The sequence below is a fragment of the Eumetopias jubatus genome, unplaced genomic scaffold, assembly GCF_037043125.1.
Source record: "Eumetopias jubatus isolate StellerSeaLion01/CBP00866 unplaced genomic scaffold, mEumJub1_p1.0 scaffold_12, whole genome shotgun sequence".
In the NCBI taxonomy this organism is placed as follows: domain Eukaryota; kingdom Metazoa; phylum Chordata; class Mammalia; order Carnivora; family Otariidae; genus Eumetopias; species Eumetopias jubatus.
This window is the reverse complement of record NW_028274818.1, coordinates 1,051,969-1,067,276: the sequence shown is the minus strand read 5'-3', so window position 1 is coordinate 1,067,276 and position 15,308 is coordinate 1,051,969. Positions and strand designations below refer to the sequence as shown.

At 57.5% G+C, this 15,308-nt stretch overlaps 2 protein-coding genes across 11 annotated transcripts; one reads left to right on the top strand and one right to left on the bottom strand.

The window, feature by feature from the left end:
* Positions 1-1,808: 1,808 nt before the first annotated feature.
* On the bottom strand, positions 1,809-4,932 carry CKS1B (CDC28 protein kinase regulatory subunit 1B). 2 transcript variants are annotated; one of them, XM_028090163.2, is made up of 3 exons: positions 4,822-4,932; positions 2,904-3,031; positions 1,809-2,312 (listed from the first exon to the last, which is right to left on the bottom strand). In XM_028090163.2, exons 1-3 carry the CDS (start codon positions 4,878-4,880, stop codon positions 2,260-2,262), a joined length of 240 nt encoding a protein of 79 aa, XP_027945964.1. In that variant the 5' UTR covers positions 4,881-4,932; the 3' UTR covers positions 1,809-2,259. The 2 variants fall into 2 exon arrangements, with proteins under 2 accessions (XP_027945964.1, XP_027945963.1); XM_028090162.2 differs by having other exon boundaries at positions 1,809-2,149.
* A 280-nt stretch (positions 4,933-5,212) lies between these two features.
* SHC1 (SHC adaptor protein 1) lies at positions 5,213-15,156 on the top strand. 9 transcript variants are annotated; one of them, XM_028090159.2, is made up of 14 exons: positions 5,213-5,383; positions 7,202-7,431; positions 8,681-8,848; positions 9,459-9,529; positions 10,050-10,113; positions 10,240-10,359; positions 10,601-10,654; positions 10,835-10,886; positions 11,035-11,161; positions 11,848-12,049; positions 12,144-12,213; positions 12,294-12,428; positions 12,580-12,818; positions 13,548-15,156. In XM_028090159.2, the coding sequence occupies exons 2-14, from the start codon at positions 7,288-7,290 to the stop codon at positions 13,674-13,676; spliced, it is 1,575 nt and encodes a 524-aa protein (XP_027945960.1). In that variant the 5' UTR covers positions 5,213-5,383; positions 7,202-7,287; the 3' UTR covers positions 13,677-15,156. The 9 variants fall into 9 exon arrangements, with proteins under 9 accessions (XP_027945960.1, XP_027945959.1, XP_027945961.1 ...); XM_028090158.2 differs by lacking the exon at positions 7,202-7,431 and adding an exon at positions 6,394-6,604; XM_028090160.2 differs by lacking the exon at positions 7,202-7,431 and having other exon boundaries at positions 5,214-5,383.
* The last annotated feature ends 152 nt before the right edge of the window (positions 15,157-15,308 follow it).

The window sequence follows — 15,308 nt, the reverse complement described above, 5'->3', positions numbered from 1 at the left end:
TGCCCCCATTTGGGGCCTTCTTAATAGGCTGATTAAATCTCCCTCATTCAGGAGGTTTGGGGTGGGAGCCTGAGATCTGCATTTAACAAGCTCTCTTGTCATGCTGATGCTCCTGGTCTCTAGACTACGTTTTCTGTAGTAAACCTCTAAAAATTCATTCATCACTTGGAGAACAGCTGAACCACACCCACCCTCATTTTACTCTCCTAAAGCCCAAGATAGATGATGCCCATTTCACAGATGGGCAACAGGCTAAGAAAAGTTAAGAGATGCCACAGCAACCACAAAACGCTCAAGTGAAAGGAAGAGCCAGGCTTCTAGACTGTTCTTTCTCAAGTAATAAGCCCTGTGTGTGTGGTTTTTTTCAACAATCCCAAGATCAAGAGTTGCATGCTCTATGGACTGAGCCAGCCAGGTGCCCCTAAAAAAATTTTTTTTTAAAGATTTTATGAGAGAGAGAGAGAGAGCATAAGAAGGGCGAGTGGCAGGCAGAGGGAGAAGCAGGCTCCCCGCTAAGGGAGCCTGATGTAGGGCTTGATCCCAGGACCTGGGATGACCACCGGAGCCGAGGCAGACGCCCAACTGACCCACCCAGGCACCCCTTCTAAAACATTTTTTTAAATCTTTATTTTAAAGCTTTTATTTATTTGACAGAGAGAGAGCATGAACAGGGGAAGGGGCAGGCAGAGGGAGAAGCAGACTTCCCGCTGAGCAGGGAGCCCCACTCGGGGCTCGATCCCAGGACCCTGGGATCATGACCTGAGAAGGCAGACGCTTAACTGACTGAGCCACCCAGGTGCTCCTATTATTTTTCTTAAAGATTTAATATTTGACCACCCCTCCCACAAAAACGCTCTGGTCCAATTCTTTGTCAGTGGGTTCTCAAGCTTGAGTGGTCGCCAGAATCACCTGGAGAACTTGTTAAAACAATTGCTAGGCCCAACCCTCAGAGTTCCTGATTCAGTAGGTCTAGAGTCGAGTCCAATAATTTGCATTTCTAACAAGGTCCCAGTGATGGCGATGCTGCTGGATCAGGCACTACCACTGAACTACCACCATAAGAAGAAATGGATGGAACACAGGGAGAAGCTTCATTTCCTTTATTTAGCACTACCGTTATTATCTCCACCCAACATGGGGCTGGAACTCTGCAACCCGAAGATCAAGAGTCTGCCCACTCCACCAATTGAGCCAGCCAGGGACACCCTGGCGAGATGTTTTCTTGAACAACTACAGCTTACACCTGTTTTCTCGAAGGTTAATACTCCAACTACCTGCATAAAAATGCTTGAAATTCCCACATCCAGGCCACACCCCAGACCAATTAAGGCAATATCGCTAAGGAATGACTTAGGCATCAGTACCAGCCACTAAAAATAGCACACACTGTCGCGTCCCCCCCAAGGTAACAGGCCACAGGTGCGCCAGAGCCTCAGGCTGGGCAGGAAGTGGGGCGCAGGAGCAGCCTCTGGCCGACGGCCTCCCCCCTTTACCCTCCTGTGCCCTTCAAATACCGGGACTGCGTGAAAGGCAGCACCCCTGACTGTAGGAAATGGTTAATTTGTTTTGATGAGATGTCGTCTCTACATAACCTCTACCTCAGGCTAACAAGAGCAACATATATTTCAGAAGTTTGACAGAAATCTGCTTTAAGTAGATTAAAAACCAGTTACCTGAATGTTGAAATAAACGTCATTATCAGCAAAGAGCTGAACTTCATTATCTAACCAAAGGGAATATAATCAGAAACATGATACTGAGTGTAATGCTCACCCTGAGAGGGGAAAAAAACCTTTACAATTAAAGAATTAGATTATAAAAACTTCCTCTTTAATCAAGGCTTTTTAACATGGAACAGATTTCTTGAATAAAATGAAAAGTTTCCAATACATTGAAACAAACCACCATACATACAACACCTGGCAGGAAACAAAACAAAACAGCAAGTTTACACAATCCCTGTAACAGCCATGGCCTTATTCTCAGATGCTTCCTCCATCTACCAAGAGTGTTCTGCTGGGTACAGAGATCAGCATGGTTTCTGGGGTGACACTCAGCTGAGGCTGCAGCCCGAAGAGCGCTCATCTGGCTGGGCCATGGTGCTGTTGGCTCTGCTCGAGCAGCACATTCAAACAGTGTACTGAACATCCTTTAAATATCAAAGTGAGAAACAAGAAGGCAACATAATGATGTTATCAGGAAGATGTTAGCAAGCAAGGACAGCTGTGTAAAGCTCGAGGCTGGAAGTGGCGGCCAGCTTCATTTCTTCGGCTTCTTGGGCAGTGGCCGTCGGAACAACAAGATGTGAGGTTCTGAAAGAGTGAGTGAAATCGAAGAGACACGCTCGCACTGGTCTCTGCACTTCCCAGATATCACCCACTCAGATGTTTATGACTAAATTAAGATTTAAGCATATGGCCTTAGAAGCAGACCCACAAGCTGGGCCTGTCTGCCAAGCCGAGAACTGTTAGCGTCAGTTCCCTTGCTATGTTTGCACAGCCCCGGGGGGCCTTTATTAGTTTTGCCTGGCAGCTTGGGGTCTGGTGTCTTATCAAGAAATACACTTTCCTTGGCTTATTTGGAAGACATCCAAGAATTCGCTTTCTGATGGAGAATGATGCAGGGGCCATAACCTCTACCAGGGTATATGTGGCCTTAAGAAAAAAAAGGGTACATTCAGACTGAACTAGAGATTAAAGGAGGTTTTTCAGGGACAGGTTGTCTCTGAACTTCCCAGATACTTTCCTTTTATTTTTGGTCACTCCAGTTTTTCTAAATGGCTGGTAAGGAACCAATAAAGCACCCTTACCATCCCCCCATTTCTCTGGGTTATACGATCTCATCACTCTGTCTTTCCCTCAGTGAAGAAGCCCTCCATGGTTGCTTTCAGACATCGCACCAACCTGGTTCGTGGATCATGTAATGGACCCATCCCTGACTCTGCTGAACACCAAGATTTCTCCATTCCGATTCAGACATCAGATGGGTTTTAGGGACCAGCTTGGCGATGTCCTTGGGCAACATGACATGCCTGTAAGAGAAACATGGAAAGATGGGGAGAATTCACATCAGTACAGGGTGCAGTCTGAAGAGCTTGCATACAAAGCTGAGAGGAAAAAAAGAAAAAAAATCGGTTTCTGATGGTAGGGAGTTTATATAATCTTATTGCGGGGTAGAGGCAGCTAGAAATAAAGGCCAGTTATGTAAATCCTCACCAAAGTATGTTAAAAAGCACACATTAATGACTAATGACTAACTCAAGTGAACGAGCACCTGTTTTCCTGCCTTCCTGGAGCTCAGTCTGCTGATTACTCTAGCAGGCTATAAGGGCAGCCCCATAGCACACACAGTGTTAATAATTAAAAGTAATTTCGGAAAGGATTGGTTTTGCAAAGAAAGGCCTCTTATGGAGTGCTGTGTGGGAGAGCCGTCACAAAGGATGAAATGGAAATGTCTCACCCTCCAAAATCTACCCTCGCTCTCATCTTCCTAACTTTGAAGAGAGTTGCCATGAGCAACTTTTTGGGAAACCCCATGTTCTCCTAACCAAGGATGTCTCCTTTCATGGTAAAAAATTATTACTCTGACATGAATTGGGCTAATCCAGATAGACTCCATCGTGCTCAGTGAAAATATACTAGACGCTCTCTGTACTAGTAGCGGAGACTCTTTGCAAAGGCATAATTCTAGTCTAAATACGTGAAGATGGCTTACATTCAATGGACAAGCCCCCGGCACAGGGACGGCCTTCGATACCCAATCAGATCAGACACAGAAACCCTCACAACAACGGCAACCAGAACCGCACCGCCGCGACTTACAGCTCCCTAACCCTGCGAAGGGTGGTCCCTAACCCCGCGAAGGGTGGTCCCTAACCCCGCGAAGGGTGGTCCCTAACCCCGCGAAGGGTGGTCCCTAACCCCGCGAAGGGTGGTAAGCACAGAGTCTAGTCAGCGGAGTTCGGACGTGGGGAAGAAAGCTAGCCGGCCCACCGTCCCGTGCGGGTCAGCACACACCGAGTCCCCGGAGCCCCGCACTCGGCTGGAAAAGGAACACAAGCCTGGCAAGTTTCCATTCTACGTTCTTCGAGGTGGAAGACAAGACACCCACTAGGCAGTCGGTGTGAGCGTCACACTGAATGCCTGGAACGCCGACTCGGGCAGAATCCTCGCTCCCCCCGACTTTCCGGCCTAGAATCGCGGCGCCGCATCCGTCAGACGCAAGCCAGCGGCGAGTGGTACGCCCCACACCGGTCCCTGACCCCAGCACAGCCCCAGCGCCTCCTCCCGAAGCCCGGCAGGCTCTGCTCCGACTCTCGGTCGGGGGAGGCAGGGGCCGTGGGCTGTGCTCGCGCTGAGCCTGCGGCGCCCCGGCGCGCGGTCAGACATCACAGGGGCAGGTAGCAGGCCGCCGCCGTCTCTCCTCCAAGCCCTCCCCGCAACAAGCCCGCACGCCCACGCCCCCTTTCCAGGAATCCTGCAGCGCCGCCGCGGCCACCTCTTCCCAGCAGGCTCCACCAGGCAAAGCTCGACGTGCCGGGGGAAGCTCAAAGAACGCTTCAGAGCCCCGTCTTGGTGGGGAGGGGGTCAGCCTCGAACTCTAGCCACGCCCCCTCCGCCCGCCGCCCCGCTCGGGGCCGACTCGGAGTTCGCCGGGTGTGCGCGCCCCCGCGCCGCCAGGCCCTCGCGCATGCGCCCCGCGCTCTCCGCGGTCGTCCCCGTCCGCGTCCTGGGAGTCTCTCGCGCTTGCGTCGGTCCTGTCGATTCAGCCCTCACTTGTCAAAGTTCACGACCTCGTTACGGCCCCCGCGCCGGCACTAACCGGTACTCGAACTCCTCGTCGTCATATTTGTCCGAGTAGTAAATCTGTTTATGCGACATGATCGCTCAGTCTGAGGACCGTCAGGCCCGCGCCGCCAACCTCCAAACAACTCCCAGCAGCACGCGCTCCCACCCACTTTGGCCTCGCTTTCAAACACGCCGCCCGCGCTCCCTATTGGTCCCCTTGATTTAAGGCGGGACAACTCCACCTTCAAGCCTCGGATTGGCTTAGATTTTCTTCTCCTCGAGTCCTTATTGGAGAATACTTCTTACGTTCGTCAAGGACTAGCGTACGTAAAAAAATACGCCTCTAATTGGCTATCCCTGCCCCCGTGCGCGTTCTCGCGCTGCCATTGGCGGATTCGGGAAAGTGGGCCGGCTGAAGGAGGGACGCTGAGGTAGAGGGTCAGGGGTTAGTGAGGCCGGAAGTGGGTGCAATAAAGTTTCTTCAAGGAGGCCAGGCCGGGGAGAAAGTTGGAACGGCCAGCTAAGGAGGCAGTGTCGTGATCCGGAACAAAATCGAGCCGCGGTGCGGTGCGGTGCGGAGACTCCATGAGGCCCTGGTGAGTTGGGTCTTCTCCCTCTCCTTAGGTGACCCACTCCTCCACCCCGGAACCCCTCTCCCGGGACCCTACTTCCGGTCTTCATTTGTAAGTCCCGCCCCCCTGAGACCCCCTCCCCGGAAGTCCCACCCCCCATCTTCAGGGGGCTCCCCGAACCCCGATTTGTTTTCTGTTTATTGTCCACGACCCCACCCTGCCGCCCAGCTTTCCTGGAAGTCCCACCCCCGGACATGCTTCCAAGCCCTACTGCAAGAAACCTGACGGTAGTTCTTCCAATTCCCCGAGACCCCGCCTCCTGGCGACGGGTCCATCAAAAAGCCTATCTCCCAGAGGGCCAGGGCCCCGCCCCTCGGCGGACAGGCCGGGCGCGGGAGGCCACGCCTCCCCGGGGGCCCCGCCTGAGGCCCCGCCCCTTCCCTGACCACGTCGGGCCGTGCGGGGGGCCTCGCCTCCTGGAAGGCCCCCGTGCACGCGACCTAGGGGCCACGCCCCCTCGGGAACGCTCCGAGTGGGACCTCGGTCCCCTCCTCAGAAGCGCTGTCTTGGGTCCTCAAACCCCTTGCAGACAGAGTTCCCTTTTCTCGCTTGGGCCTCGGGCCCAGCTCTCCCGAGCGCTCCTGCTCCGGCAGGTGGGAAGTCAAAGTGCCCCGCCCGGTTCTGAGCAGTGCGAGGTCCGAGGCAGCACTCTACGTCCCCCTGCCCCCTGCCAAGGGTGGACCCGCTGGACGGGGGCTGGACTTGGGGTTTGGCGCGAGACGGGGAGAGGGGCTTGCTCCCGGGTTCCCAGCCCCGGAGTTTCCCTGCCCAGGACCGACTCCGCCCCAGAGACAGCTGTAGGTCTCACACCTGCACCTCGGGACCTGGTAGGGCCATGGGTTTGTTGGCGTGTGACCTGCGGGTGCGACAGGGGCGAAAGTTCTCTGCTGCCAGAAAACGGTGGCTTGGCGTGGGTGGAGGGGGCAGTGACCTTTTTGCTGTTTGATTTTTTTTTTTTTTTTTTTTTTTGGAAGGGACTCCCCAGCCTCCACCGTTTCTTTGGCTCTTCTCCGCCCCCTAACCAGAGTTCTTGTCTGGGCATTCCTTCTGGTCCCGCTCGCCCAGCCTTCCCTTCTGGAAACATTCCTGAGGCTTTCGCCATTTCCTGCTACTTGCCTCCTCCTCCCTGCTGGGCCGAGAAGCCACGAGCAGCTTCTCCCCCACACCCAGCCACCCCGACTCACAGTAGGCAAGCTCCTTTCCTATGCAAATTTAAAGAGCCCGACTTCCTCTTTCTTTCCTTCCAAACGCCCACACCTGTTGGTTGTTCCCTGCCTCTGGATTGTGCGGGCTCCCGCAGGAGGAGGGCGTCCTGGCCTGTGTGTGTGGGGGGGCGGCGTGCGAGGCCAGGGCAGAACCCCTTCCTCAATCTCTCTAGGCCTGAGAGCTGAAGGCCTGAGGAAATGGAGTGACTAAGACCAGGGGAGAGAGTTTAGCACAGTATCTAACACGATTTAAATGCTAGTAGTATCAATGGCTATAGTTTGCGTCTTTGTATCTTCTGGAATTTAAGAATAGGTAATCCCAAAGTGAGCGTGCGGATCGTATGTATTTTCTCCTACTTCTTGTTCGGTGACTTTGCCCCTTCCTCCACGGCCTCCTCGAGCAGAGCTGTGTCTGGGAGCCTCGTGTGGAAGGGATGGGTGGGGCTGTTCCCTGTGTCCAGCCCCAGCCCACCCCTGGCACCCTTGGCACAGGTTTGTCTTCTGCCCCCTCTATCCTGTGCTGGCCTGGAGCCCCCACTTCTCTTGGAGAATTGTTTCACTCTCCCATCTCCTCCAGCCAGACTCTGCCCCTGCTGTTGGGGGGCACTGTGCTCCGTGGTGGACACCTGCACCTTCCCTACTCACCACTGCAAGAGGAGGGGTATGAACCTGTCTGGCGGGTCAGAGCCCTGCCACCTCTCCACCCAGCCGCCCCCGACAGCTTGCTTTGCTGACTCGGCCTGTGGAAGGGGGCACAGAAGAGTGCTGGGCAGGGGGCCGCTGCTCCTTGGCATGGTGGATGCCGTGGTAGGGCCCCATCAGCCTGTCCTCTGCCCCAGCTCCCGCCTGGTGCGCCACCCAGGTTGGACCTCGTTCCCTTTACTTCTCCAGCTTTGCTCTTCCTCTTGGCCCCTCTCTGCGTCCACTGGGACCACTTCCATCCTTTCCCCTTTTCTTAACCTGCTGTCCGCAGCTGTGGTAGCAGAGGGTGCTAATGGCCCAGGCTCCCTGGGGCCACCACCCGACTGTGTGGTAGTGTTATAGGGGTGGCCTGGCCTGGAGGAGGGGGGCATTTGAGTGTTCCACCAGGACAGGAAGGAGAGTGCTGAGCTCAGGGATCCCCTCCCTTTTCCACCCCCAGCTCCCTCTGTTTCCTTTCTCATTCCCCCTACCCTCCTGCAGCTTCCTGCTCTCTTTGACCTGCCCATGTCCTGTGTGGATTGATCCAGACCTCCTCTTATTTCCCTCTCCTTCTCATTCCTACATCCTTCCCTCCCACCCCCACTTTACTCCTCCCCAGATTACTGGTGGTTTGTCTGGGGGCGGGGGGGGGGGGGCGGCATGGAGAGCTCTATCCCTGCCAGAGTTCTAGGCTGGGGCTGTGGTGGGGGCTTAGCCCCTTGCAGCCTGTGAGTCAGCACTGTCCTCGGGATTGGTCTCTGGCCTTAGCTCTCCGCCCCTGGGGAGGAGCCAGGCAGCTCTGGGTCCAGCCTGTTCTCTTCTCAGCCCGAGAAGAGGCTCCACGCTGGGCGGGGATGGGGCCTGGAACCATCTGGGTCTGAGCCGGGGGCGCTGGCGCCTCTTGTCCCTCACCCTCCCCAGGACCCTTGAGATCCTGGGCCATAGAGGCCCGGTCAGACTAAGGGCCTGGGGATGCCCCCTGCCTGGCCCCCTTGCCCTGACAGGCAGGGGGGCCGGGCTGGGCAGCAGCCTCCCTCTCACAGCAGCCATGGATCTCCTGCCCCCCAAGCCCAAGTACAACCCACTTCGGAATGAGTCTCTGTCATCGCTGGAGGAGGGGGCTTCGGGGTCCACCCCACCGGAGGAGCTGCCTTCCCCATCGGCCTCGTCCCTGGGGCCCATCCTGCCACCTCTGCCTGGGGATGATAGTCCCACCACCCTGTGCTCCTTCTTCCCCCGGATGAGCAACCTGAAGCTGGCCAACCCAGCTGGGGGGCGCCCGGGGCCAAAGGGGGAGCCAGGAAGGGCAGCTGAGGATGGGGAGGGGATCGTAGGGGTGGCCGTGCCAGACTCAGGCCCCCTGCCCCTCCTCCAGGACATGAACAAGCTGAGTGGAGGCGGCGGGCGCAGGACTCGGGTGGAAGGGGGCCAGCTGGGGGGCGAGGAGTGGACCCGCCACGGGAGCTTTGTCAATAAGCCCACGCGGGGCTGGCTGCATCCCAACGACAAAGTCATGGGACCCGGGGTTTCCTACCTGGTTCGGGTAAGTGAACATCCTCCCGTATTCCCTCCTCCCTCCTGCCTCCCCCCTCCCGGACCCCTCCGGTTCCTCTGCTCGCTCCAGCCTTACCCGAACCTCTTGTTTTCTGCTCTTCCCGGCACCTCCCTTGGTTTCAGGGTCCTGTTTCTCATACCTTTCTAGCTCCTAAGCTGCTTCTGCGGCCCCTCCCCTTCCAACTCTGCCTGGGCCCCTTCCTTCTTGTGACACCCCCCCCCCCCCGCTCACCCCGCCATGCTTAGCACAAAGCCCAGCACATTGCGGGCCCTTAGTAAGTGTTGGAATGAGTGAGCCTTGATTGTGTCCCCCAGCCTCCTCCCTCTGGGGATGTCACTCCACCCCCTCTCCTGCCCTCCCACCCCCAGTGCCCGTCGCTGCCCCCCACATTCTCCTCCCAGATGCCCGAGGGCCTCCTAGCTTGCCCCTTCCTCTGCTCCTTCTTCCTCTGATCTTGCACGTAGTGGGGTGTAGCCGCAGGCAGCGCAAAACTTGGTCTTTACTCTTTCTTTAGGGAGCACGTAGGGAAAAGGCACACGGCTCCTTGTGAAGGGGTGGGGGGAGGCGGCTGACTTGTCCCCCTCCATCCCTCCCTCAGTACATGGGCTGTGTGGAGGTTCTGCAGTCAATGCGTGCCCTGGACTTCAACACCCGCACCCAGGTCACCAGGTTAGTGGGGAGGGGGCAGACGGGGGGAGTCCAGGATTAGTGCGGGGAGCAGGGGAATGGGTCTTAGTCGCTTGCTAGCCATGGCTTCTCTTTAGGTAAAGGGGATTGAGAGAAAGTTAGGGGAGTGAGTCTAAGTCTGAATGAAAAGAGGCACCTCTGGTCTGGATCCTTCTTACTTATCCAGTCCTGTGAGTGGTGGGGGAGGTGGCAGAGCCAGCCGGCAGCTGGAGCCTGAGTATAGAACGGGGTGGGTGGAAGGTTGCTGCTGCCTTTGGGAAGAGGGAGTCGGACATTTGGTAGCTGGAAGGGGGTGGGGCCAGACCCACTGAGGCCCTAACCCAATCAGCCAGGAAGTGGCCTCTCCATGTCATCAAATATTAAAGGCCCTTAATTCAATCCACCACGACAAAGAGCCTGGAGTGCCCCTGGAGTCTGGCCTGGTCTTCCCCTCCCCCTGCCCTGTGGCAGCCCCAGCTGAGTGGGAGGCAGGCTCTGGGTCTAAGGACCCCTTTCTCCCCAGGGAGGCCATCAGTCTGGTGTGTGAGGCTGTGCCCGGTGCCAAGGGGGCGACAAGGAGGAGAAAGGTACCTGGGGCCGATGGGGCTGGGCGTGCTGCTGGGAAATGTGGGGGAGCAGGCCAAAAGGCAGAGGGTGGGGGATTCCTGGAGTGGAGAACCCCCACCTTCTGAGATCCTTGGGCCCTTCCCTAGCCCTGTGGCCGCCCGCTCAGTTCCATCCTGGGGAGGAGTAACCTGAAATTTGCGGGGATGCCAATCACTCTCACCGTCTCTACCAGCAGCCTCAATCTTATGGCCGCGGACTGCAAACAGGTTGGTGGGGTTGGGTGAGGGGGCTAGAGACGCTGTTGGGAGGGCTGAGCCGGGGCCTGGTCACAGGGCCAGGAGCTAAGACAGGAAGGACGGAGGAGCTTAGGGGGACTTGGGCTAAGAAGCCGAAAGGGAGGGACTGACACTCCAGGGCTGTGGGGCGGGGCTGGGGGTGCCCAGGTGCCCCAGGGCCGCCTGACCCATGCCGTTCCCTCCTTTCTCCGTGCCCTGCACTAACCCTCAGATCATTGCCAACCACCACATGCAGTCTATCTCCTTTGCGTCCGGTGGGGACCCGGTGAGTTGGGCAGCAGGGCGGGGGGGGGGGGTGGGAAGAGTAGGGGCCACACCAGCTGGAAAAGAGGATGTGCTGGGATCAAAGTGGTGCCTGGGAAGGCCTGGGTTGTGTAGGGGTCAGGGGTGAGGTGGGCTGTATAAAACTGAGCTAAGGGGCTGCTTCTGACCCTGCCCACCCCAGGACACAGCTGAGTACGTCGCCTATGTTGCCAAAGACCCGGTGAATCAGAGAGGTGAGGCGTGGTGGGGAGCGCTGGGTGGGGCCAGCTATCCGAGAGGCAGGTGAGCAGGACCTGGGGAGCTAAGCAGGGGCTCCTGCCGGGAAGACGAGGGCCCCTGGCTGCGCCGCCTCCCAGCAGGCCGCCTCTGCTGTGCCCCCAGCCTGCCACATCCTGGAGTGTCCCGAAGGGCTCGCTCAGGATGTCATCAGCACCATCGGCCAGGCCTTCGAGTTGCGCTTCAAACAATACCTCAGGAACCCGCCCAAGCTGGTCACCCCTCATGACAGGTGAGCGGGTGCGGAGGGTGAGGGGCAGCTTCTGGGCCCCAGGTCCGAATGGAGAAAGCAGGTCTGCTCCACTGCTCACACTCGAGCCCAGAGAGGGTCGGGGGTGAAAATAACCTGTGTGCGTGTTTCCCACTTCCTGCTATTCTTGCGTTTCCTGTGGCTGTCAGGAAAGTCTGGCCGGGCCCTGTCTGCTGCAGGCCCGCTCTTCCTCTCGCGTGCCGGGCCACCGCGCTGCCAGCCTGTCTCTCTCTCTTGCCCGTTTCTCCATCCTTAGGGAGGGAGGATGTCTTTTTCCTGAGAGCTCTACCTTTCTTTCCCACCTTAAGGCCGGTAGCTATTGAGTATTTAGAGGAGATTGAACTATTTTGGAGCACATCCCTTGCCTCCTTGTGCTTCTTCTCCCTATTGGGAGATAGCATGATAATCGAGGGCATGAACTCTAAAATCAAATCTGATATTACAACTCAGCTCCGCAACCCTTTAATTGTGAAACCACAGGCAAGTTTCTCCACCTCTGAGCCTCATCTCTCTTCTGTCGCTGCGGAAGGAGGTAATAGCTACCTTGCAGGGCTCCCGGGAGGATGGCACGGCTGTGTCTAGAAAACAGCCAGCCTCAGGCCCGCCCTGCAGGAAGTGCCCGGCCCATGGCCACTGTCTGTGCCCTCCCTCCCTCCTGTTCCTCTCAGGATGACTGGTTTTGATGGCTCAGCTTGGGATGAGGAGGAGGAAGAGCCACCTGACCACCAGTACTATAATGACTTCCCCGGGAAGGAACCCCCCCTTGGGGGAGTGGTGGACATGAGGCTTCGGGAAGGAGCCCCCCCCCTTGGGGCTACTCGACCCACTCCACCCATTGGCCAGACCCCCAGCCACCTGGGAGCAACGCTGGTAAGTTACTTGGATGGAGGTGGGCTGGGCCTGGGACCTGGGATGGGAGTGGCCGGTTTGGGCTTCTGGTCTCATCTTATTTTTGTCCCTGCAGCCGGTGGGGCAGCCTGTTGGGGGAGACCCAGAAATTCGCAAACAGATGCCACCTCCACCACCCTGTGCAGGTGTGAAGGGAGCGGGGAGGTGTAGGGGCAGGGGTGCAGGAGGCAGGGCTGGCGTCACTGTGACGCCTCCCTTTCCTCAGCAGGAAAAGAGCTCTTTGATGATCCTTCCTATGTCAACGTCCAGAACCTAGACAAGGCCCGGCAAGCAGGGGGTGGGGCTGGGCCCCCCAATCCTGCCATCAATGGCAGCACGCCCCGAGACCTCTTTGACATGAGTGAGTGCTCCTCTCTCCTTTTCTGCATCTGTGTCTTCCCACTCGGGTCCTCTTCTGCCCTGCTCTCCTTCCAGGCTTTTGCTCCCTGAAGGTCTGGGTCCTGGCCTGTGTTGTGCCAGCTGCCTCTCTTGCCCCCTCTCTGAACCCCCAGAGCCCTTCGAAGATGCCCTTCGGGTGCCTCCGCCTGCCCAGGCCGTGGCCATGGCTGAACAGCTCCGAGGGGAGCCCTGGTTCCACGGGAAGCTGAGCCGGCGGGAAGCTGAGGCTCTGTTGCAGCTCAACGGGGACTTCCTGGTGCGGGAGAGCACGACCACGCCAGGACAATATGTGCTCACTGGCTTGCATAGTGGGCAGCCCAAGCACCTGCTGCTGGTGGACCCAGAGGGCGTGGTGAGTGGAGCAGCGGTGTGTGTTGTGGGGGGGTCAGAAAGGGCTCCTGCGTAGCCATGCATCTCCCCTCGCCGCCTCCCACTTTCCCTGCTTGGCATGTGAATATGGGCACCCTTCCCAGTGGGATGGCATCCTTCCCTTCTCATACCCCTGAGCCCGAGCTCTGTTCCTTTCAGTCCTCAATTCCCCAGCCCTGACGTGCGTCTGAGCTAGAAGGTGTTTAGCTGGCCTGAGCCCCTCTTCTGACAAGGACACCATCCTGGAGAGGTGGTGATGCCCAGCGTCGGATGGCTAGAGCCTGGAAACCCCAAGTCTCCTTTTCCAAGAGGAGCCAGGGACCTCCCCAGCACCTCCAGACTCAGGGCTCAGCTCGGCGCCCTGTCGCCTGTCCGCCCCGCCCCCCTGTCCCTCCTGACTTTGGGCTCTTTGCTACAGCAATCCCAGCCTCCTTTCCCCATCTTTTTGTAGTGTGTGTCCCCCTCTGAGACATGCCACCTTCTAGGTCAGGGGAGTAGATATCGCCCAGCTTGTCAGTTTCTGGGGCTGATGTCCTCTCTGCCCACTTCCGGAACTGGCTGTGGATTCCTTCTAGAGAAGCTTCAGCGATCTGGACTGACAGCACTCCCGTCGCGGTCTCTCTCTCCTTCCTCAACCCCCTTGAACATTCCCGTTTCTGCAGTCTCGGGGGCAGAGGTCTTAGTTGACTCCTCACCTGAATTCACTCCTCAGGTTCGGACAAAGGATCACCGCTTTGAGAGTGTCAGCCACCTCATCAGCTACCACGTGGACAATCACTTGCCCATCATCTCTGCGGGCAGTGAACTGTGTCTACAGCAGCCCGTGGAGCGGAAGCTGTGATCCATCTCAGTGCTTTCTCCCCGAAGGGGCCCTCCCACCCCTTCCACCCTATTCCTTGATTCTCAGGACCTCATTTGGGAGTGTTCTGTGGGCTTGGCCTTGTGGTGGAGCCCCGAATAGTGTGGACATGGTTCAGCATCCGGCTGAATGCGAGGGTTTGTCAGTAGCCGGGGGTAGAATCCTGTTTCTCCCCAAACTTTACCAAAGTATTACTGTACAGAGTGGCTCCCTTCCCTGGGCCTTTCCTGTGCCAATCTGATACCCCCTTCCCCAAGAAGGCGGGTGCTTGAGGCCTAGGCAGCATGCCTCCTTGAAGTGAGAAAGGCCTAATGGGGCAATCACCTTTCCAGGGAAGGGGGAATGAATCACGCCTTTGGTCTACCCCTGGGCTCAGGGTACCCCAGACCCCTCTCAACAGCCCTCCCTCCAAGTGGTTAAACTTTGTGCCTTTGACCATGTCCTAGGTCTGAAGATATTTTATGCAAAGAGTTCTTGAGCCCCTGAGGTCGAGGGTGTGGGGGTGCTGACACCTTCTTGGCTTCTGGGACCCTGTCCTCTCCTTGCTCAGCACCCCCTCCAGTTTGGGTTGGGAAAACAGAGGCAGGAATGGCAGCTGTCCCCTCTCCCTGGGGATAGGCAACCCTTAGAGATTGCCTCAGAGCCCCCCTTCCTGGCCAGCGTGGGGGATGGACCCCTCCCTTGCTCAGTGCCTCCTGGCCAGGGGGGGGCCCCTCACTCAAGGGGTCTGTATATACATTTCGTAAGTCGTTCCCCCCCCCCCCCATGTTGCATGCATATTATACTCTACAGCCAAAGCATAGTCCTTGGTCCTGCAGCCTCTACCCCTGCCGCCTCCTACTGGGGTGGGTGGGTGGTGGGGGTGGGGGCGGTGACTGGATTCGGGCCTCCTCAACTGGTAACTCTCCCAGGCGGATTTGTGGAGGCAGGAACGGGGGCATTGAGACGAAAGCAGTAGACAATCCCCAAATGCCATCTGTAGATTTGGGAAGGCATTTATTTTATATGCATATATTTTAGGGCTGTAGATTTATTTTCCTTGTTTTCCATGGCTTATCTTCAGCACAAAATGACAATAATCAATTACGTGTACACGTCACCTCTGACTTTTCAAAGCCCTTTTACAATGATTGGCATTTTCCTCCTCCCAGCCTTCGAGGCAGTTGGGCCCGACAGCATTCTCTTTTCTACCAGAGACCGGGGTCTGAGAAGCAGATCCTGAGCCAGGACTGGACGGAGCGAAGCGGGGGGGCCGCAGGGGTGTGAGCAGCTTCACACCTGCAGTGACAGGCCCTGGTAGAGGCCGCCTGCGCCACCCCGCCGGCCCGGAGCCCCGGAGCCCGTCCTGCCGCTGCGAGTTTAGGTCTCGGTCCTGGCCTTTTCGCTTCGTTTGACACGGTGTCTCCACGGGTCTCACTATACCAAAGGGAAATCCTCTTCATTAAAGTCCCTCTTTCTTGTACCTCGGCTTCGTGGTCCCTGTTGCTGCCCGTGCTCGGTCGCCGCTTCCACCCCGTCGGGGGCGGGGGGCGGCCCCTCCCGCACGGACGTGTCCCCGCCCGCGCCGCGCACCCCCTCGGCCGCCGGGTGGTCCGGCCCGGGCCCCGCCCCCTC

Coding starts and splice junctions, on each gene's coding strand:
- CKS1B (XM_028090162.2), bottom strand. CDS start 4,880: ATGTCGCATAAACAGATTTACTACTCGGACAAATATGACGACGAGGAG. Junction 3,032..4,821: donor GACGAGGAGTTCGAGTACCG/GTTAGTGCCGGC, acceptor TTTCTCTTACAG/GCATGTCATGTTGCCCAAGG. Junction 2,150..2,903: donor TTACATGATCCACGAACCAG/GTTGGTGCGATG, acceptor TGATATTTAAAG/GATGTTCAGTACACTGTTTG.
- SHC1 (XM_028090152.2), top strand. CDS start 5,614: ATGCTTCCAAGCCCTACTGCAAGAAACCTGACGGTAGTTCTTCCAATT. Junction 6,247..8,680: donor CACCTGCACCTCGGGACCTG/GTAGGGCCATGG, acceptor CCCCTCCTCCAG/GACATGAACAAGCTGAGTGG. Junction 10,360..10,600: donor TGGCCGCGGACTGCAAACAG/GTTGGTGGGGTT, acceptor ACTAACCCTCAG/ATCATTGCCAACCACCACAT.